This window comes from Eufriesea mexicana, unplaced genomic scaffold (genome assembly GCF_001483705.2).
Source record: "Eufriesea mexicana isolate 0111107269 unplaced genomic scaffold, ASM148370v2 scaffold14206, whole genome shotgun sequence".
Lineage (NCBI taxonomy): Eukaryota > Metazoa > Arthropoda > Insecta > Hymenoptera > Apidae > Eufriesea > Eufriesea mexicana.
Genome location: NW_016921673.1, coordinates 50,877 through 73,411, shown reverse-complemented (window position 1 = coordinate 73,411; position 22,535 = coordinate 50,877). Strand labels below are relative to the sequence as shown.

General features: G+C 32.6%; 4 protein-coding genes across 4 annotated transcripts; 2 read left to right on the top strand and 2 right to left on the bottom strand.

Moving 5' to 3' along the window:
* The first annotated feature begins 334 nt into the window (after window positions 1–334).
* Window positions 335–3,200, top strand: LOC108553936 (sodium-independent sulfate anion transporter). Its single transcript, XM_017909035.1, has 11 exons — window positions 335–371; window positions 545–726; window positions 823–1,018; window positions 1,118–1,338; window positions 1,491–1,635; window positions 1,742–1,906; window positions 1,988–2,149; window positions 2,387–2,527; window positions 2,596–2,741; window positions 2,819–2,980; window positions 3,090–3,200. The coding sequence occupies exons 1-11, from the start codon at window positions 335–337 to the stop codon at window positions 3,198–3,200; spliced, it is 1,668 nt and encodes a 555-aa protein (XP_017764524.1).
* A 490-nt stretch (window positions 3,201–3,690) lies between these two features.
* LOC108553937 (uncharacterized) lies at window positions 3,691–5,490 on the bottom strand. The gene is made up of 3 exons (XM_017909036.1): window positions 5,335–5,490; window positions 4,081–4,212; window positions 3,691–3,864 (listed from the first exon to the last, which is right to left on the bottom strand). Exons 1-3 carry the CDS (start codon window positions 5,488–5,490, stop codon window positions 3,691–3,693), a joined length of 462 nt encoding a protein of 153 aa, XP_017764525.1.
* A 1,023-nt stretch (window positions 5,491–6,513) lies between these two features.
* Window positions 6,514–11,036, bottom strand: Atg9 (autophagy-related protein 9). Its single transcript, XM_017909028.1, is given in 8 exon segments — window positions 6,514–6,980; window positions 7,098–7,476; window positions 7,478–8,424; window positions 8,523–8,707; window positions 8,787–9,253; window positions 9,334–9,653; window positions 9,933–10,041; window positions 10,776–11,036. Coding segments are annotated over 7 exon segments (2,538 nt in total). The 5' UTR covers window positions 9,987–10,041; window positions 10,776–11,036; the 3' UTR covers window positions 6,514–6,794.
* A 9,250-nt stretch (window positions 11,037–20,286) lies between these two features.
* Window positions 20,287–21,515, top strand: LOC108553930 (uncharacterized). Its single transcript, XM_017909027.1, has 2 exons — window positions 20,287–20,464; window positions 20,997–21,515. The coding sequence occupies exons 1-2, from the start codon at window positions 20,287–20,289 to the stop codon at window positions 21,431–21,433; spliced, it is 615 nt and encodes a 204-aa protein (XP_017764516.1). The 3' UTR covers window positions 21,434–21,515.
* The last annotated feature ends 1,020 nt before the right edge of the window (window positions 21,516–22,535 follow it).

Here is a 22,535-nt window from a genome sequence, read left to right as displayed (position 1 = left end):
CTTACGTTGATAGTTATTTTTATTTCATATTATTATTACAAGGTGACGAAAAATTCAAAAATTCTTTCCGATGCTTCGTTGATAAAGCTTCCGACATTATTTTCGAGCTAAATTTATTTGAAATTAGTGTTCATAGATTTCATTATTTAATCTTAATATATATGATAGTACGTTGCTATATATCTGCGGATTAATTATTCAAAATACGGTGCAAAGTATGTAACAATGTGCGTGCGTGCGTGTAAATGTAAGATTTAATAATATATAACAAGAATTATAACAAGAAGTTACTACGTCTAATAGCACTTGCAGCAACATTAAAGTAATTTGAAACATGTTGAACAAGGCGAAGAGCACGTTTTACCAGAAAAGTGAGTTTTCATCATTTGGGTCGCAAGGTGCTGCAAGAGAAGGAACTAAATTTCTATTTCATCTCAAGATCGCAGCGCGGAGCATAAACCGTTTCTCACTAAACTTGCACAAATATTTCCCGAAAAATTTTGGAACTTAACAGATATTTCCTATGCTTTTGTATTCGTTTCAGTGTCTCGTTGCGATAAGGATTTTTGTTGTGGGTATGTGAAACGAAGAGTACCGATTTTATCATGGATGAGAAACTACAAACTCACGTGGCTTCCTCAAGATGCATTGGCCGGCTTCACTGTTGGTCTTACGGCTATTCCACAAGGTATCGCTTATGCTATCGTCGCTGAGTTAAGTCCCGAGGTAAATTTAAATGAACTGATTGCATATATCAACGTTTACGTCTTTTGTTTATTTAAAATACAATATTCCCTTGTTCTTTTTTCCTTCTTTTCTTAGTATGGATTATACGCGACTTTCATGGCGTCTTTCGTATACATCGTTTTTGGTTCTTGCAAAAGTATTACCATCGGTCCAACTGCTATTATGGCAACAATGGTGCGACCTTTAGTATTGCAATATAATGCAGATATGGTAGTATTACTTTCATTTTTGAAAGGTTGTATGATCACTTTACTCGGGCTCCTGCATTTAGGTGAGTGGACTTCTATACTTTATCTGTAAAAAAAAAGTCTTTTTTACACTTATGTTTCACATTTTTGAGAGAGATGAAGAAATTTAATACGGTTTTTAGGTTTTCTGTTGGACTTCATTTCATTACCCGTAATCACGGGTTTCACTGCGGCTGCTTCTATTAATATAGCTTCTTCACAATTTAAACCATTGTTAGGTATTCCTGGTAGGAGCGAAGACTTGGTAGATTCTCTAATTTCAGTATTTTCGAACCTCGAAAATATCAGATATCAAGACACGTTGCTGGGTATTGTAACGGTAGTGGCTTTGGTTATATTCAAGGTACAGTTTTATGACACGTGACATGATTAAAAGTGACAAATAAACTAAATAATGTCAGATCAAGCTCAAATAATTAGAATGAATGACATTATAGCTTGTCCTGTACACTTTTATCGGGTTCAAACTAATCTGTGTAATGACTTTTATATAAGAATTTACCTGGAAGGCGAACCGGTACGTGGCCGCAGAAAATTACTTGGACCGTTACTCTTGCTCGTAACGCTTTGGTGGTCATCACAGGAACTGTGGTTGCATATATCTTTTACATCAACGATAAAGAACCTTTTAAGCTAACCGGTGAGAATAACACGATAATCAAAAAATCCTCTCACCTTTTGTTGAGTCCTGTAATGTCGCATTATAAGAGAAGGAGAACAAAAGAAGGAAAATAAATGATTTCTAGGATCAATGGGCAATGGATTACCACCGTTTGGCCCACCGCCTTTCTCGATAACAGCCAACAATCGCACGTATAATTTTCTTGAAACCACTGCTGCTATGGGAACGACGCTTTTCTCCGTCCCGATTGTATCTACGATCGAGCATATGGCGATAGCAAAAGCCTTCGGTATGCTATATATTTTTATGTTTGTAATCATGTCTGTAATTACTGTGAATAACTTTGAACAAATCATACATACTCCTTTAGCGATGGGAGAATCTTTGGATGCCACGCAAGAAATGCTCGCATTAGGGTTGAGCAACATATTTGGTTCGTTCGTTCGGTCAATGCCAGTTACAGGCTCTTTTACGCGAACGGCAGTCAATCACGCATCTGGAGTTAAAACCACGTTTGGAGGCTTATTTACGGGTAAGCGTGTACATGACTTTATGATTAAACTTTCAATCGATCTTAATATCGTGTAACTGTGGTAGTAGCAATAATTGGTCCGATAAGAATCGAGTCGAGTGGCTACTGAATAACACCGAAGAAGTGTAACGACGAAATTCTACGATATAACTGTGAGAGATACGGTGAAATGACTTGATACTCAAAAAAATTAACTTCCGTAAATTTTCTTTTGCCATAATGGTTTATTTTTTTCAGGCTGTCTCGTGTTAGTCGCGTCTAGCTTGTTGACGTCTACCTTTCGCTTTATTCCTAAAGCTACTTTAGCTGGCGTTATAATATGCTCCATGTACTACATGCTCGACTTCAAAACGTATGCTCTATTGTGGCGTGCCAAAAGTGAGTAAATTGGATGGCGATAAGTAAAATTGAATTTCGTATTCCTTACAGTTGTATTTCTTTTTCAGAAATCGACTTCCTTTTGATGTTGGTTACATTACTATTTTGCGTATTTTTGAAACTGGAATGGGGTATCATGATTGGTATAGTCTTAAATCTAGTGATATTGTTGTATTTCTCGGCCCGACCGTCCGTTCATACTGAAATCGAACAGGTGTGATAAATGACCTAGGTTGATACCTGAACACCAAATGTAGAACAAGAATTTATTCCCTCTGCTGCATGTTGTAGGCAGAAAACGAAACCGCGATTCGTATCACTCCTGAAGAAAGTATCACGTTTCCAGCGGCAGAACATTTTCGTGCCAATATTATGAAACTTTCGGAAGAAAACTCATACAACGTTATACTTGACTGTAAGAATTTGAAGAGGATCGATGTAACAGTTGCGAAGGTAAGTTTATCATTTAAAATCGTCTTATTGAAAAAATCCATTATATACTGACCATTCTGAAACTTATGTACTTATCCTTTGTTGTAATCGAAACGATTGTCGTTTCTAGAATCTTAAACTATTAGCCAACGATCTACGGCTTCGTGGACAAACTATCGTTTGCGAAAATTGCCATGAAAATGTTGAAAACGTATTGAAGACTGTTGCACCAGATCTTTGAATTGTGTTCTTGTAAATTGTAAATTGTAAAAATTTACGTGTTTACCTCAACTTACGTAATAAATATACCTTTTATATAATTAAATTATAATTTATCCTTTATCCCCTCCTCCTCTCTGAATTACACATCGATTGAAGAATATAAAAAAATAAATTAGCAATGATAACTTAAAATTAGAAATAATAAATTAATAATGATCATAATAATCTCAATTCTGTTGGCGATTGTATTTTTGTTGTTATGATAATGTCATGTGCATATCATATAAAGAGATTTTATAAACCGCATTTAAAGAAGAAACAATGGTAACGAATAATAATATCAGATTGCATTTCAATTGAAAAATAGCAATTCGTGTAAATCGTTTAATGCATTTAATCCATTATGGTTGCAAGATATCCAAAATATTATTGTTTTGACGAGATATATAAATGTTAAGAATTAATATAGACGATACACGTTAGATATTCATTATAATACCTGCATCGATTCAATGAGTACTCTCGATATGCTCTTCCATCGTTTCGTTTTCCAGTAATATCCAATAACAATACTTGCAGTATTCTCTTCGATGAAATTTAATGTGCGTAGATAAAGACAGGAGCGTGGCAATTTGTTCGTGACAGAAATTGCATTCAAATTTCAAGGCTCGTTGCTCTGAAAGCTATGATTAAAACATTTATGTACGCTGCTTAACAAATGATTGTTAAAATTTGAATAGATTTTGAATAACTGATAGTATATTCATGTAAATACATATATACACTCGTTATGTTCATTAGTGTTGTAATTTCTGTGTTTATCTATATTCATATTTTTATCATGTATAACATATTCTACATTGCGTAACGACGTAACAACAAATAATACAGTTGCTTACGTTTATTGTGTCGCCATTTTCGTTGTAATTATTCTTTTCTGAAATAACTGCATATTGAGGCATTTTCGGATCGGTATTCTGTTTTTTTCGAAGCTGTAGCGGCAATACGATTGGGTATCTTCCTTCTTCCAACTGAAAATTTATTTTTATAGTATAAAGTATATACAACAAGACGCTTACTTATAAAAATATGGAAATTTCTATCGAAATTAAATTAATACCGCCAAAATTTACTGACGAATACCGACATCAACATAACACATATAAATGCATACAAAACTCGTACGATATTAAATAAAAATGCAAAATTAAATGTAAATTATTAAAAGTTAATTATTATTATTAAATTTTATTATTAAAATTAGTGTACTTCAACACATTGGAATAACAATGTCACTTCCGTTGCTAAACTGAATATCATATTAACAAGTTTTTGATATTTCAATATATATGCGTATCTATGTCGTTTTAAAATAAAATTATTCCAGTTTGTTAAATTTTTAAAATTTAAAAAGACCGTTGAATTTCACTGGTGCACGAAAAATTACTTTTTTAAACATAATTTCGCATGAATTTTAAATTACAATAGGTGAATAAGCAATATAGATTGCGCACCATCCATTGCGCATAACTGTAACGTCATTTCGGATTACACAGCTACAGAACGATGTGGGATATTTCAAATTTTCTCACGAAATTTTGTTTTGTTGCACATAATGTATAGATTACGTGAAAGATAATATGAATCCAATAACTACAAGTTAAAAATATATAGAAATCAAATTTCCGTGAATTTGCGTACAAAAATTGGTAAAAATTGTGCAGAATCAAACATGTCATGCGTATTATTGGCAGAATAGTTTTCAATTTCAAAACATTTGGTATTTGATTCTTTCTGCAGTTATATAAAAGTCAGGCGATTTATTGATAAATAAACATAATTCGATTGTTTGACCAGTTTCATATGACATACTATTTCATACCATTTGCTAAAATTTCTTTGTAATTGTTTCAATATTTTCTGAATATTTTCCGCGGGTAAATGAGATGACGCCATGTTAGTTTACTACACCAGTAGCGTCACCTTCATTTTGAACGTTTGGTGTTCTGTTTTGAATTGTATTCCCGTTAATAAAATATAATTTGATAGCTAATTTTCAAAAGCGTTTATGATTAAAATAGGTAATTGCAGCTCGAATAAAGCAAGCAAATTGAAAGAGAAGAGATTCGGCTACGATGATTATTGCAACCTACCTTTCTAGAACTTTGAATCGGTGGACGAATGTCGTATACAAAGTCTTTTTTCGTCATCTTCTCGCTGATGTTCCGATTGCACCGTAAATTATACTTCATGGCCTCTCCCAACGTCCAATCTGTTGGTGAATTTCTAGAGCTTTTGTGAGTGTTCATACTTCATAAGTAATACTACCATTTTTTCGCCAGTCATATTTTTTTCATTACTCACTTGTTAAACCGTATCCATATATAAATTTTTACGTATGTATGAACAAAAAGTATCGCAGGTTTTTACGAAAATCAGTTTATTACGTAACGTATTTATTTCTCGTATATTATAATGATAAATTACAAAGAACCCTTAAATTAATATCGTTATTATTATTATTATTATTATTATTGTTATTATTATTATTATTATTGTTATCTTTTTTAAATAGAATTTTCGTATAGAATCATATCGATATCAAGATCTCTATAGTGAAGAGGTTCTTATTTGCTTTCGTTACGCGTTGCATTATCTGATAGATTCTCGAATTATTTGGACCGAAGTTGCTTGATCACAATAAGAATCTGTGTTTCAAGTTTCACTGAACACTACGCATAACAAAAAGTAAACACGAGCTAAGTCATACCGAACTTATATCTCGTGACAACCTGCAAGTGTTTGAAACAAAATTTATATTTCAATCGTTAGCTGCACTGTGTGACAGTGTTAAGAATAGGGAAATACTCGCGTGCGAGCATATGTATAAGCGATATCTCTCATACCGTAGCCGTTAACGTTCAGCCATCGTATTTATCGAGTAATTACATTTTAACAAATAAATAATTCTTTATGCTATGGCGTGTGATTCATTTCATATGACTAGAGAATCGTGGCATTGAAAACTAGAGTTGATCTCATCATACACACATCCATCCACTCATGCATACGCATACACGCAAAGATTCGTATCATTTTTAATTCATCATATAAGTACACGTTTTTTTAAGAAAAAAAGAAAGATAGAGAATAAAAAGAAAAGAAAAAAAAAAATTAGAAAAAAATTTGCTTTTTTACCTATTGCAACATATATGTATATATATACGAGTAAAACATTTTTTGAGGAGATCAAAGTTCTTGTTTCATAAATTTTCATTAATAAAACCTGTTTGTTTCCTCACATTGTATAATGCAACACATTGGCATGTAATAACCTAGCACAATTCCAAGAAGCGTTTGTTCGTAAGTGATTTAATGCGCAAAATGTACACACGCGTAGGCCTTTACGATTAAAATAGGCATTTTGAGATCGTTCACTTTCTAAACGAGTCTAGTCAAGGAATATCTCGATACTGTATTTACATCGATAAAACAGATTCTTAAACGTTCTAGCTATTCCCTTGCTATAAAATAAATCATGAGGACATCGCATCGTAAAGCGAATGAAAATATTTTATTCTGTTAAAAGTGGCGATATCACTGCACGAATGATTCAGATGCTATCTAAATGAGTGTTCAAGTTATATTTAGATTCTCTATTGTTTCTTATAGACGAATCCTGATGTAAGAGCAAGGGTGCTCTCTCTTGCCCAACTTCAGGAAGCGTAGCAATCTCTTGAACAGGACTTCGTTGCCATACGCTTCTCGTAGCTATTTCTTGATATCCCCTTCTCCGAACCTATGATTCGAAATTTAATATTTCTCGTTATTTTTTTATATACTTGCGTGTCTTTTTTAAAAAATATTTTATCTTGATAATAGAGAAAATATATTGTATATAGAAAAAAGTATGTACTTGTCTGTGATGAAGTTCATGCAGGTACAATGTAGACAAAGACATATCGGCAGCGATTAATTCTACCGGTACGGATAAATCGGTAGACAACTCGTGACTCGATACAAAGACAGAAGCGCCTAGAGATTGATTCGATATTCCTTGTTGTAACCCATACAGAAATCCTTTTTCATTATGTACGGGTCCTTCAGCTTTGCTTAAACCACGTTGAACCACGTGCGGTAAAATATCTGATTTCACGTTTATTGATTCATCTCCGGCGGCAGAAACAATTGACGTACCCGGTTGATTTGCAAATATATTACTCGTGCATGGCCCACTTGCTTGATTTACCATCGTGCTTCGAATTATATTCGACACTATTTCATTGTACTGTAATCATTAGATGAATTAAATTTCACGTTAATTCAACATTGAATTGCAAACTATTAAATACTTACACCCGGGCCTAAGCCAGATAAACTTTTTCCCTTAAAGCGGTAACAAAATTTTCTGCATGACTCGGAGGTTTCCAATCGGGATTTGTTAAGGTGAAATGAATAAGGGATAATTCAGTTTTTCCGTCTTCTGCTTGTGTGTACTTATCCGATATAGGAATACGAAGTTTCTCTGGATCTATGGTATATTGATTATCATATCCGACAGTCCGATCTGGTACGAGATTTTCAGTCACAGTTTGCCACATAGGATTTCCATGTTTTCGCACATCCATTTGTGCAAAACTACAAACATCTCCAACACCTGTAACCTCGATCGTAAAATTACGATAGAAGTCAACGATGTCCAAGGCTCGTTGTCTCATGCGGAAGCACAGAATAAATGGTGTAAGCAGAGGGGAAATTAATTCTTCTAAGAGATGAACTGCACGGTATTGAAATAATTGTGCCACTTCTGCCCTCGTGGTTTGTGTATGAGCGTGCCCTCGCCAACTGTCCGGTCTGTAATGTGTATGCGCTAAGACAGCGGTTAAGAGAGTCTCCGGACACCAAACTAAATTTTCATCGGGTATAAATGCCCTTGCACCTGCCAGCATTGCGCCTAATATGGTTATGGTAGTCAAAACGTGTTCCACTGTTAGTACGTCTTCGTCGTATACGGTTAATATTAATAAGACTGTTAATATACTTCCAGCCACAAAAGCAACGTTCTTTGCTATAACAGTCATAATAGGTGATGTAAATATGTTCATGTATCTCGAAGCAGGATGGTATGCACGATTTAGACGGGCATTCAATTCATGATCAAGTTCGTTGAAATGACGAAGGTACAACCGACCATATAAAGACCACATTCTTGTACCTAAAGTTCCTGGCTCTCGCTTGATGATCTGTTCGAGACAGAAATATTTTCCAATACGATTATTCCTACGACACGAAATATATATATCCAGTAGAAAATTTATCGTGAATTAAACGAAATACTTACCTCTCCGTAGTTAAAAAACGAATAAAGTATCTGCCATAGTAAAATTAGTGGACAAAGTAGAAAATTTGCTATTCCAACCCATAAAATATGTTTAGATAATGCTCTTGCAAGCTCTTGCCTTCTGTTTAACTTTTTATAATCTTCTTTGAGATGCCAATTATTTTCGAATGGAGACCATGGACCCCCTATACAAAAACAATTTATAACAAATCGACATATGGTTTTTTAATGAATGCACTAGTATCTGAGTATTTAAAATCTTACAGAATAAAAGTAGCTCCATGTTATATTTTAATCCTCTAGTCATGAAAATAATATCTCCTATAATAGGAATTTTAAGTCGAACGGGTAACAAGGATTTATTGACCATAGCCACCATATAATTTTTAAATCTTAATATTCTATGATATATATCTAATTCCGTAAGCTCTCTCTTGTGAATGCACATTTCTTGTTCTTTTTGCACTTCTCTGACTCGCTTTTGTACCTCGTGCCAGGTAAGATTGTCCAGATCGCGGTCGTCGATTTTCAACGCGGTGTTAAAGAATAATTTTATGTCCCAAAACTGCGTGCAATGATATAAAACTTTGACTAATCGTAAAATCCAAAAAATTGCGGCTACTAAAATACAGATCCATGTAACCAGACCCATAGATGCTACACATTCGCTCGTTGATAAAATGACGTCACTTATCGACGTTTTGTGCGAGGTGCTATTTGTTACTTTGTTTCTGAAAATATATGATAATCGTTAATTAACGACTCATTATAAACAGTATTCGCTATACTGATATTATTAACAAAATCTTACTTGAACAATACAGAATAATCGATGCAATGAAAAAGGAAGGTTGAAAAAGTAACTACAAAAATGAATTGTCCTAGTTCAAGCGCTTCTTGCAGTATCATACAAGCAAAGCCATGTTTTTGGTGATAGTGGTACATTCTTGTAAAAAATGAATCTAGGTCTTCAACATGATTCCATCTGGCTTTATTCCCTTCTGGTACTACATGTATCATAACACCAGATTCCTGAGGTGTTTCCTCGTGTTCATCATCATCTTCTCCATCCTCTTCCTCTCCAATGTATGGCTCCATACGTTGATAGCTGCCATCCAATACCGTTGTCATCTAAAACCATGATTTAGTTTGCTTCTTTCCTTCTTTTTCCTTTTTAAGTAAACATTTTATAGGAAATGCATGAGGTTTGTATGATATTTGACACCAATTTAGGAAAAAAAACTGACAAGTGGTACAGAAAATACATTGATCGTAATTGTTCTAATAGGATAACAAAACATTTAAAGGGCACAAAAAAGAACATAAACTGATAAAAAATATCTGAGAAACTATAAAAATAACATACAACTGAGTATCAAGTACAAAGAATCCTAAAAAACATAGCCTTACCGTTTTTGCTCGTCGGTTTGGCTCTACACAGGTTATGACAGTTTCTCGTTTCATTTTCACATGTCATTAAGAATAATTAACTACCGGTTGACGGTTGCTCCACAAGCATCTAAAATATAAGCCACCCACCAAATGTACTTGTTAACGCGACATAAAATACATTTAAATCCATCTATTAGTTTGCTTATTATATTTCATTCTACACATTTGAATTTCTATGTTGAAATTAAACTCTTGCAAATTCTTCTTTGTTTCCCTTTGTCTCTTTGTTTACCACTTGACAAATCTGCTCTTATCTAAAGATTGCACCAATGTTTCTCAGTTGATTGTGAATTCAGTCACAAATCATTATGCATATACTCCTTGTGTTAATGAGTGTGTTAGTTATATTTTTAACTACTATGCTTCCGTATTTTTCTTGCAAGCATATACACAAAATTAGTATCGTGCAAATACCGTTAAAATATCGTTCATATCATTTGATAATAAAAAGATTAGAAACGCGACATAAACGTGTATAATAATAACATTCAATTACGCTAAAAAAGATAAGCAATTGGATAATCAATTAATACGCAACAGAAAATTTGATTCACTCTCTGATAAGAGAATGTATTCTATTTTTTATATATTTTTGAAGGTGAAACCTAGTTTCGATTTTGCGAAATTATCAACAATATGCCTAGCTTACAATATTTCATGTGTGCATCAAACATCGCTTTTGTCTATGCTTTTGGCTGACCTTTATTGGACGAAAATAGAAGCGTCGTAGACGCAGCAGCGAAAGCAATAGGAATGTTTGGTAACACAGCTGATCTCCATAAACAAAGCATCCTGTCGTACCTTCGTTTTTGGCGACTTTTGTCCCGCTTTCCAAATTGACACGTGCTTATTATTATCAACTGCAAACTCATGAATCTCCACTCACATATTGACTGAGACGCGAACGGTTATTTACTACCAATTTAGATATTTGATTGTTAAAAACATTCAACCAATTCCCCGTGTTTCACCATCTTTGCTGAATTTTGCTTCTATTTGTAGTCCACTTTATTCTGCTAGTCACGAACCATACGTTGATTTTAGGAAGTATTATTTACGCTGTTCTGAATTGGTCAGCTGATAACAACGATTTCTCTGTTAACATTTATCGATTCCGCATTATTCTATCACAGAAAATATATAGTCACAGACAAGATAAATGTATTATTACAAACAAGATATAGAATGAATTTATTATATACATAGAAAAGTTGTCTTTAAAATAAACATCACCTAATGCACTTTCCATTTCACTTTGCACGGACTTTAGAACTTCCTTACTATTATGTTATCATTTCCAACATTATCGATTCTACATAGAATAAGATTACAACATTAATAATGATCGATATTAAAACTAAATTTAATTATAAGATTAGAAATAAGGAATAGAATCACAAACACAGATTTTCCAATAATTATGTACTTAATTTTGCATAGAAATAAAAAATATACATTATGCATACTTACTTGATTTATTTTAATCAGGCTCCCCCATTTGTAACGCTTTGGGTCTCCAGAAGATTACATCCGACACTGATTATAATGATTATAAAATGATTATGGTTATGAGAATACATACATATAAATCAGATACTGATCTTACAGACCATAATAAATCATTGTATTTTATGATGAAATAAAACGCAGTGTACTTTTGATATTTTTAGTCAACTTTGTCCTTTATATATTTATGCAAGAAAGATAAATTAGTTACCAATATTATCGGTATACTTAATCAAGCCGTTGTTAATGATTCATTTTATACAATTTTATACATAATGAGTTAAAGATTTGTATAAATGTGCTCACTCTACATTTGCATCAACACGACTTTAAGCGAGATATTTAAAATGTTCTAAGATGTAATATCGCATGACGTAAAGAGAATAGTGGAAAAAAAGATTTTAAAAGAGTGACATTTCTTTTGTTTTGGTACAAAAGACAGAACAACATTCTTTTACTACGTACGATGTTAAATATTTATTTACGACGATAACTATTATTTACACTGCGACGAATAATTTTTTAAATAAAAAATTAAATTGTGATATTTAATATTTACACATTAATCTCTGCACTGTTATTAATGTATAAATATACTTACGTTTATAATAAAAATGACTAATTTAAAGAAAAAGTACTTTTTGTATTTTAGTATACGTAAAAGACTACCTTTGTTTACTATCATTACTTGTCATATTTAATATTTTAAATATTTTAATTAATAAATATATATAATAATGAAGTATTAATAATAATAATAATAATAAATATAATACACTTATTTTAATAAATAAATAATTAAATAAATAAATAATTACAAATTAAAATATATATGAAATACATAAATATGGTATTTCATATTTAAAGAATTATATATTATTTTATACCCTTTTTCTATAATAATTTATTTATTATTATATTATATGTATATTCTTTCTTTGCAATAGTTCTTAAAAAATAATAACAATATATTTTATGTCTTATACATATACTTCTAATAATAATATACTTATACGAATTATTTTCCATATTTGTTATTGTATGTTCCTACACACATGTAAAGTTTAATAAAGTTATGTGAGTTTTCTCAGATTTGTTTGAAAGTGATTATATATTAAAATGTGTCAGATATAAATGATTTACATTTATGGTTTAATGATCCCGAAAATACTGTAAATTAAAAATTTGACAGAATATTACCGTCAGAATATTATCGTCTTAACCATTGATAGACTTTTCCTATCACAATTATGCTCTAATTAAACCAAACTAAAGTGAAAACATGACTACAAATAATTTCGATTTACTATCATCTAGTTAAACATTTGGAAAAGTTATTAAACCTAAAATAAGAAATATAAAACCTACAGTAGATTTTTACCATTCTCTCATTACATACATGGACCGTTTACTTTGAAAGTGGTGTAAGTCTATTTAAAATAAAATGAGATATCACATAATTTATGCTTAATTTAGTATAAACTTTTAATTTATAACTAGTTAATATTTAATATCTTGAAAAATGCCAATGCTTTGTTCAATTTAAACTTGGCTGATAAAAGAAATTGCATAGCCATTGATTATGGAAGTGGTGTAAGTCCCATTTCCATAGACAGATGGCAGGGTCAGCGGCCACTGATGGCTACATTTGTTTTATTTCACGCGTCGAAATGGACTTATACCACTTTCGAAATAAACGGTCCATATGTGGAATTTCTTCAGTTTTGGAATCATTACAATGCACGTCGTTCATTGGCTCTGGCTTTAGCGTATACTTTAACAATATTGGGATTATGGGTACATAATTGTGAAATAACTACGATATATATAATTCTCTATTCAATTCTTTTATTACTAAGGAAGGTATATCTGCCTTTGAGAGTTTCTCTACAGCGATTGACCGATTCGAGAGAGTGTCAAGAGTGTACGAGTTGCAAATCGCATGAGCTCCCAATTTATATAAACATTCTTTCAAAGTTAGTAGAATTACATCAACAAAATTCGGTTATTCAATTAATATTCAGGTTGCGACCCCAAGATCGAACGTTCCAAATCAAGTGGAGGACTATTTTATATCCTTATTGCCAGTGTCCCGTGAGTTGCATGCACTCATCGTCACCTGGTCACCACTTGGGTAAACCTTAGCGAGGACCAATATATCACCTATATATCACTTAAGACGATAGACATAAAAACCTAAATTATTTAAACATCCATCACCATAGAAAGATGTCGAAGCTAACACACACCCCCAATATTATTCACAACCAACAGGAAGACACACACCCACCACTTACATTTCACACCAACAAATCAGTAGATAGGCAAAACTTATAAAACCACCGAGACAGCAGTCACGAGAGAGTTCTCATGAAAATCCCAAGAAGACAAAGCAAACATCACGACCAGACCATCAGTCAAGACCCACAACGATCGACTGAGCGCGAGAGGCAGTAACACATCAGAACTCTTTAGTTCAACCCTAATTAGGTCTAGCTCTATTAATTTAGAGTAGATCGCATTCCAGCAACATAGTCGCATTTACGTAAACAGGCCTTACAACCCCATGAAACTCTCACCGTGCAAATTGCAGTGTTCGGGACGCAACAATTCAGACGAACACTTCTATTCTTGGTTATATTCTAAATTTCTTGGTGGTATTAAATAAAAGGAAGCTCGAGCATTTCTGTGAGGACTCCAGTGTGATAGTCCCCAAGAATCTTAATGCCGAACCTAACCTTCCCTATCCGACAATCATCAATATCCAGCCCAGTTCTCATGCCATAGCCAGAAACCAGATCTATTATCCTAAAACTAACCCTTTCTTCATAAATATTCCATCCTGATTTCCCACGCTACACTCAAAACCAGATGTATTACCTTCGTTTCGAAAACACTAACTTTTCCCCGACAATCATAAACATCCTGTCCCACTCTCTCGAATCACACCCCAAAATCTTATGTGTAAAAGACGAACGAACCAAAGAATAAAACAGTATTAAGCATTTCTTCAAATCATCCAGAGACTACATTTTGTTCAACCTTTACTCGCGAGTTGTACATTATTATGGTACATTATTGTAGTATTACGAGCTGGGATGGACTTTAGCAAAGGAAATAGTATTAACCACTTGCGCTAGAAAGACGTGCCACGCACGTTGAGATGCTTTTGTTCCAAAATCGCCAGAGACGTGTATACCACGTCGATAGGCATTTATCGCAGAAATAAAAATGACGTGGGCTGCACGTCGGTTAACAACTAGATCGTTCATTTCTCGAGTTTCAGTCCCAGAGTGCACTACGTCGCATAGTGTCATCGATATCTTGAAAATATTTCAGAATCGATACAGTATCTCGCGCCGTCAATGTGACACCTTTCCGCGTGTTATACTGTAGTGCGCGGCGCCGCAACCGTGAATTTATTGGTAGCGTAAGTGGTTAAGAGGGATTCCTATCATAAAACAGCTTTCCGACTTTGCTTTTGCCCCTTTTACGTTAACATCTAAAAAACGTTATCATCGTACATAAATAAATTCGTTATGTGAACTGATAAGCTATTTCAACCGGTGCATACGAGGACGCATGAGTTCATCCCAAATTATTCATATTTTTTATTCGTTTGTTTCATTCCGGCCCGGTCTCAAAATATTCTAAACATCTCGAAATTTGAGAATATGTTTTATTTTTCACAAAAATTACAATTTAAATAGCCAATGGTCACTACTTTTTACGCATGACGAGTGTACTCGTCGTGACACAAAATCCTGCCACTTTTCCATGACGAGTATACTCGTCAGTCACAGCTAACTGGTTAACCCTTTCGCTTCGAGCGCCGCTTATAGGCGGCATCCATGAGATGACCTCTGGGTACGGGCACGCCATATATCCGGCATCCAAATGATGCGTATACAAGTGCAATCTGTATACGACTGTTTTATTCAGCACAATTGTTATTTAAGATTTAGGAAAACGTATGGAAATATACAGAAATCACACGCACTGTGCATACTTTTGGCGCGTGCTTCCGTTCAGTGACGGTACTTCGACGGATTGAACTACCGAAGCGAAAAGGTTAAACTAACTCTTATAAACTGACTTTAGACTTTGACACACTGTCTTTGACTGAAAACTCTTAGATTGAAACTGTCTTAAAAACTGACCTTCTTATTGTTAGACTGTAAACTGTGAGACTTTGGACCCCTTGCACCCTTATTTAAACTATTCATTCTGTCCTTTTTTCACGCTCAGGCCCTCCTCCTAATCACGCCTCTTTCCCCGCAACCTCGGGGGACCAGGTACTTCAAACATATTCTAAGTTCAAATACTCCCGACACTCCCTCAAGGCCGCGCTCATTCTAATCCTACATATGATATAATATATATTAATATTTTAATTTAAATTATTACACATTTATAATATATAATATTGTGAGAGGAATCTTTATTTGGATGGCGTCACCTGCATCGAGATTTATCTTTGCTTCGAGGAACCATCCAGCTTATCAATTCTCGAAGTTGGGTTGAGTGACGCAATGGGTTGTCATAGGGCCTATAAAAACCTAGCTGAAGGGTTCGACGCCACACACACTTTTTGACAGTCCACCGTTTGCACCATGCATCATAGAAGACTTCGAGCCTCCGTACATTTTGTACCGCCAAGAAATATTAGGTGAAGTAAAAAGAAATCCATTATTTTTGCATTCAATTTTATGCAAAAATAATAGATTTCTTTTTACTACACCTAATATAAAATATAATAAAAATCAAAAGTTCGTTTCGACTTATTAATCCGATCTTTACTACAATATATTGTTATACATATAATTACATATAATAATTAATTGAATAAAAGACAACGAATAAAATTGTATTTTATAATCTTATGCTTGAACAGAAGTGCTGGCAAATGCTCAAAAATCTTTATTTACACCATCTACTATTGTTAAAATAAGTGAACGAATGAATCATTTTAGTTAATTTAATGCTAGCTTAAGAATTAATTAAAAAATTTATAGGATTATATGGAAAATATCGAAGAAAGGTAATCTACACTTGAAGAAATTTGTGATAAATATTTGATACTCATTTATAAATTTTTAGAATTATATTATTGGTACATAAAAGAGCTCACATTCGAAAATATCCTCAAAAAACAAAATATATATGTATATGAACGAAAAAACAACAGTATTTATACATCGCAGCAAGAATAAACAGCTTCGTGTGCAAATGCATTTACGCAAGGTCGTACTTATGCGATTGGAGGCCCCGCGCAACACCAGGACGACGCGTAGTTTACGAGACCTTAGCGAAACGTTGCTATGCAAGTTAATCAAAATCATACACTTTTTTTACTAAGCTCATAGAAAATAAAAATCGACATTTCCGTAATGATTTAAATACGTTAAAAATAATGCAACAATGATACATATACAGGTTCTCCCATTTTAATCTTCCAAGACAAATATTTTGAAAAATATGGAAGATATGGAAAAATATTTTAGATTCTTAAAATTTACATGGCGTCGTATCAAAATCTGTCGGCAGTAACATTAAAAAGAAGAATTCTTCTCAAAGATGAATCAACTCGTGTATCGAACTAAACAGATGAGAATTCGAACACTTATTACGAGTTTGTGGCGTTAATCGGCATTGTGCTCTCATCCAATTAGATCTTTTCAGAACCATCGTGATGTACAAAGTCGACCGTGAAACCTGTCTTTGGATAACACTATATTAACGACAGGTCAACTTTGAAAGTTCATACCTCAGGAACAATTTATGTAAAAATGACACCTAGGTATCGTCTTGAAAACCATTGCATGCTAGCTGCAGTAATATATGGCAATAAACACAGGTTCTAATTGTAAAAATTCCAAATCGACTTTTGTAAACTTTTTTAAGGTTATTTCAAGCTCAAATAAATAACATAATCTGACCTCCACGAAAGCATTCAACGTTTTCTTCGAACCATTTTTTCGTATTTTTATATACGAAATATTTTAATAAAATAAAATAAATACTTTAATATTTATTTTATATACGAATATTTATCCTTGAAAATTAAAATCCTTGAACACTAACAATGAGTCCGTAAAAATTTCGTGCAATGTTTTCGTTAACCTCTGTTTTCGTCTCTAGCAACTTTTCGTTTTTATATTAATATTTTATATTTAACTTAATATTTAAAAGAACTATTTTCAACTGTAGCTCTGAGCTACGATAATAATAGTTGATTGACAGGAATTTTGAGAAGAAAAAGTGGGTCCACTCCTACATTTTGGCTTCGAGTATTTGTTCGTTTCCGAGATATTAATAAAGAATTTTCTCACTTACACCATTACGAAGACTCACTAATGCACTCGCGAGAACTGAAGAGTACCAAAAGTTTTTTATTTTAATAAAATTTAGTATCTATCTTTAATTTAAATTTAATCTAAATTAGAAATTTTTTCGAAATATTAAAATATAAAAATATCTGTATTTTAGTTTGCAACTATACTTACACTGTTTTCAATATTGTTGTTTGTGTAGTGTAAATATTTAATGTATAACCTCATAGAGAACCGGCGTTCAATCTAATTCGTTTTATGATAAATACGGTCCTGCATTTATAACATCGCGGTTTTCTTATTCATGTCTGAGCAATATATTCAGCAAAATATTCAAAAACATACGACTCTAAGAAACATAGTGAAGTTAATAATGCATTAACACCACTACTATCAATAGCTATATTTACGTCGATTCTATTGTCAGTATATGCGTTATTAGCAATGTATCGCAATCTAGATGTTATAAAATGATTTAGATATAATAATATATTCTTATAATCGCAGTACTCAGTGTCTTTATTAAAAAATTATAAGTGATATCATGCATTAGAAAAATAGAGAAAAAGTTTCCTGTGCAGTCTGTATTTAATTATGAGGTTATTAAAAACATAACCTCAGTTCTTATATTCTTCAATTGTTGCAAAGTAACACTTACAGACCGACGTGATTCTATGATACAAAATGACATTTTAAACTGTTCGGAAATTACGTATTCATTTTGCATATTATTTAATTTGGATTCCAAACTTCCTTTTACGATATTATAAAATCATGTGAGCGTACATTTGTTGGAATTCGTATTAAAGACGGAAAGACTATTTAAATTGCAAAATAGATCGTTTCTTCCAAAGTTTCAAAGGAGCAAGTCACGCTAAATTGTTTTCATTTGTATTACATTTTCTTATTACAGAAACAGTAAACAATGCTAATACATACATTCTGATAGTTTTGTTTGCTTATAAGCTCAGGGAACTATTAATTTTTGTTTCAAATAAAAGTGTGGTAGCTGTACTATAAATAAATTATTTAGTGACAGTACGATAATGTAATTTAAAGTTAGATTTAAAAACTATATGTAGTCATATGTAACCTCTAAATCACATGGGATTATAGAAGATTAAAGAGCAAGCGTACATTTCGTCTTATCAAAAGAATGGTTTCATATGTATTTATATATTTTTTGGATAATTGATAAGCTGTTCTTGTTTCCTTATCTTTTTCCAATTTTCATCGAGCAATCATGAAACTTGATTATCACTGAATAGGAAGTTACAAATAAATGGAAAAAAGGAAAATTTTGTTTTAATTTCTAATAAAATTAGATTTTTCAACTACTGCTTACTGCTAACTTTATTGTAAACAATCCGACTTTCGAATACATTTTATTTGCATTTAAAAATATGTTGGAAATTTTCGATAAATCATTTCCTTTTATCAAATGCTATAATGGAAAAAGATAACGGTTGTTTTTAATTATCAAGTAATTCGAAATGAAGATAAGAACCTGTACTTCAAGAGTAAATTTCTATCCAACAATTTTATCCCTTTGAAATCGTCGATAATCTTTTTTGTTAAATGAAAATTCAAAAATTGTTCTCTAAATGAATAATATAATTTTTGTATAATTTTGTTATTATTTATCATATTAATTGCTGATATTAAAATTCACATTGATAAGCTTTTAAGATCATTTCATCTCATGTCCATAGATCTCGATAAAGAACTGTCCACTTTAGAATACAGACAGTCGTATTGAAATACAAAATTTAACTTTTTAACAAAAGATGACGAAATAATTTGTCATTGAAAGTGTTTATCCAAACGAGCTAACTGATCATAAAACTTCAAAGGTTACGAACAATTTACATTCGATACATCATTTGTCTCTTTATTATCAACATAATAGTATAATACTTTCTCATATTTCTATTTATATTAACTGCACTGTTCAGTAAAATTAATTTTCATCTCAGTTCTTTACTCATTTATGCAAGAAGAATATTTATCTTCGAGTTGTCTATTGTGAAATAATTGGGTAAGATGCCAACTTGACAATTCAAATTTACCATGAGCATCAGGGGTTAATACATCTTCGCAAGTTTGCCGTTGTACGTGCAGAAGGCATTTTCTGTAAGGGAACTGTGGCGGGAAAGCCGCACATAACGCCAAAAACCTCTCGTAGCGACATCTAGTGAACCTTCTTTGAAGGATTCACACAAGCCATCCGCCAGTATGCAACGAAAGCTCTTGTTGTGATTACAGGTGTTATATACGTATTCAAATTAAATTCCTTTTGTTATAATTAAGAATCATGTATTCTTCACATTTAGTATTTAGTAGGGAGAACAAGACTCCTACGTTTGATGACTCCGAGTAGTATGATTTAGTGAAAAAAAAAAGAAAAAGAGAAATAAGTGCAAACGCGACACGTTGCAAAAGAATACCGTCTCAAGATTTTAGAGAAAAGAATGATGCATTCCCTCCATAATTTACCGAAGAGCGCGGGTAAAGAAGACGAGAACTTCGCCATTAATAATTTCACTATTAAAGGAGTGAAAGCACACATAAATTACGAAGCATCCGACGTCATGGCAGCCAACGTAAATTGCCTCTATTTTAGAAGCCTAATCAGACATCTGATTTCTACAGGTTGGGACATATTTCGATTAAAATAAATTACAAATGACCAATCAAAATTTGATGTGATTATTAGCTTTGATCCGATTATTTAGATTCGGAAACCATAATATACGTTTTTGATATAATATGGTCGCCTTCAAGCAGCAATAAATATAATCACATTAAACAAAGCTTAATTAAAAGATTATCTGACTTTAGATAAAAGCAGGTGATTAAATTTTTTAATGATATTGAGTTAGCAAACAGAAAACCTACTCAGTTCCTGAGAGAGATGAAACAGTTAGCTGGTATTGTAGTAGCTGATGAGTTTGTTAAATCATTGTGGTTGAGCAAAATGCCTGTCCACATATGAGGACTGCTAACAGTGTCTGAAAAGTCAGACTAAAGCACATTGGCAGAAGTGGCAAACAAGGTGATGGATAATACCAACAGTGAGCATGTCATAGTTACTAAAATTAAACCACATGTATAGAGCAACCACATTGAGTAAAAATTGGATACTTTGAAGAGAACTGTGACATTATATCTCCAAGAAACTAAGGTGGCAGTAAAGAAATTACAAGAAAGTGTGAAGTTTCACTGTCACAGCATTACAACAGGGTAAAACTGTTTGTACATAAAAGCTTATATAATTGTTCACATGTATTTTTAAGAGTGGACAAAGTACAACTTCCACTAAGGCCACCATACTCTGATTTATATAAGTTGGTAAAGAGATTAGACAACAGATTTATCATAATAATCGACGGAGAAGGAAAAACCACATCAATTGATAGATTAAAACCAGCGTTTGTAGCACAACTGGATCTTCCATTGACGACAATAAGTCAATCACAAACAGATAGTAAAAATAAACTTTCAAGAACCTATGTAAATAAAAAAAAAGTAATTTCGCGCCCAAGTCATTTTTGTGAGGGGGTAATAGCTTTGGCGGGAAAGCTGCAGATAGCGCCGAAAATCACTGGTAGCGACATCTAGCGAACTTTGCCCGAAGGGTTTACATAAACCGCCCGCCAATATGCAACGACAGCTCTTCCGGTGATTATGCGTGTTAGATACACGTATTAAAATAAAGTTCCTTTTGTTATAAACTGAGAATCAGTTATTCTTTATAATATTTATTTAGTAGAGAAAAGAAAACCCTTACAGAACTGAGGTAACACCTGTATTACATACTTGTTGATGCAGCTCTTTCAGATTTCATTACATAAGCTGTGATTATTGTTAACACTTTTTAATAATAAAATTTTGTTAAAAGATATAAGCACGAGTCAATTCGGGAACATATCATTCCTATCTTTTCTGAAGAGTGCATATTTACTAAAGAACACCTTAATTAAGAAGTTAAGACAAACGAAATTGTAAAACTATTGAAAACATCGGTATTTATTCCATTGCAAAATTTCTACAACGTTTAGACACTTTCCATGGACTAGTATTTTTCTAGATGGATAACTTCATGTTTTATATGATAATTTAGTTATGGTAGAGGAAGCTTTTCGGAACATGTATTATAATGGCACATTATAAATAAATTTATGTATAACCGTTACAATTGACTGTGACATATATTACATCTTAACATTTTCTAGCATACTATTCATTTGGAAATTAATACTGAAATGAGCCATTCAATATTACTTTATTTATCAATTTATGTAGAAAATTGAAGCTCACGAAGAGTTTCTTTCTCCGAACAAAATTTTACTTTAGTACGTTAATTTTCAATACAATCTCTTTTGAATTAGTAGGACGTTAAATTCTAAATCAATCACGACAATTTTATACATCCTAAAGTAAGTTTCACAGTATGTAATATATATTTTTGGATTTAAAAAATTGGTGTATTTTGATGATTACAAAATAAGAATATATTTTAATTACTGGGTAATACACATAATTTGTTTTGTTAAAAAAGATAGATCAGAAAGTAAGTGGAATATGGTAGTCAATATTACTTGGAAAAAAAATTTATACTTAAATTGTGGTAACACAATTACTTCGGTTACCGACCGAACGTTACACAACTCTACCTACAGGCTATTAATATAAAAAGAAGAAAAAAAAAGTCGCGTGCATA

Bases quoted from the DNA above. Each gene is read 5' to 3' on its own strand.
- LOC108553936 (XM_017909035.1), top strand. From the start codon at position 335: ATGTTGAACAAGGCGAAGAGCACGTTTTACCAGAAAA. The intron at 1,019-1,117 runs GTGAGTGGACTT...TACGGTTTTTAG, and splicing joins ACTCGGGCTCCTGCATTTAG to GTTTTCTGTTGGACTTCATT. The intron at 2,528-2,595 runs GTGAGTAAATTG...TTTCTTTTTCAG, and splicing joins TCTATTGTGGCGTGCCAAAA to AAATCGACTTCCTTTTGATG.
- LOC108553937 (XM_017909036.1), bottom strand. From the start codon at position 5,490: ATGAACACTCACAAAAGCTCTAGAAATTCACCAACAGATTGGACGTTG. The intron at 4,213-5,334 runs GTAGGTTGCAAT...ATAAATTTTCAG, and splicing joins CGATTCAAAGTTCTAGAAAG to TTGGAAGAAGGAAGATACCC. The intron at 3,865-4,080 runs GTAAGCAACTGT...TTTTAATCATAG, and splicing joins AAAATGGCGACACAATAAAC to CTTTCAGAGCAACGAGCCTT.
- LOC108553930 (XM_017909027.1), top strand. From the start codon at position 20,287: ATGCATTCCCTCCATAATTTACCGAAGAGCGCGGGTAAAGAAGACGAG. The intron at 20,465-20,996 runs GTTGGGACATAT...CAAGAAACTAAG, and splicing joins CAGACATCTGATTTCTACAG to GTGGCAGTAAAGAAATTACA.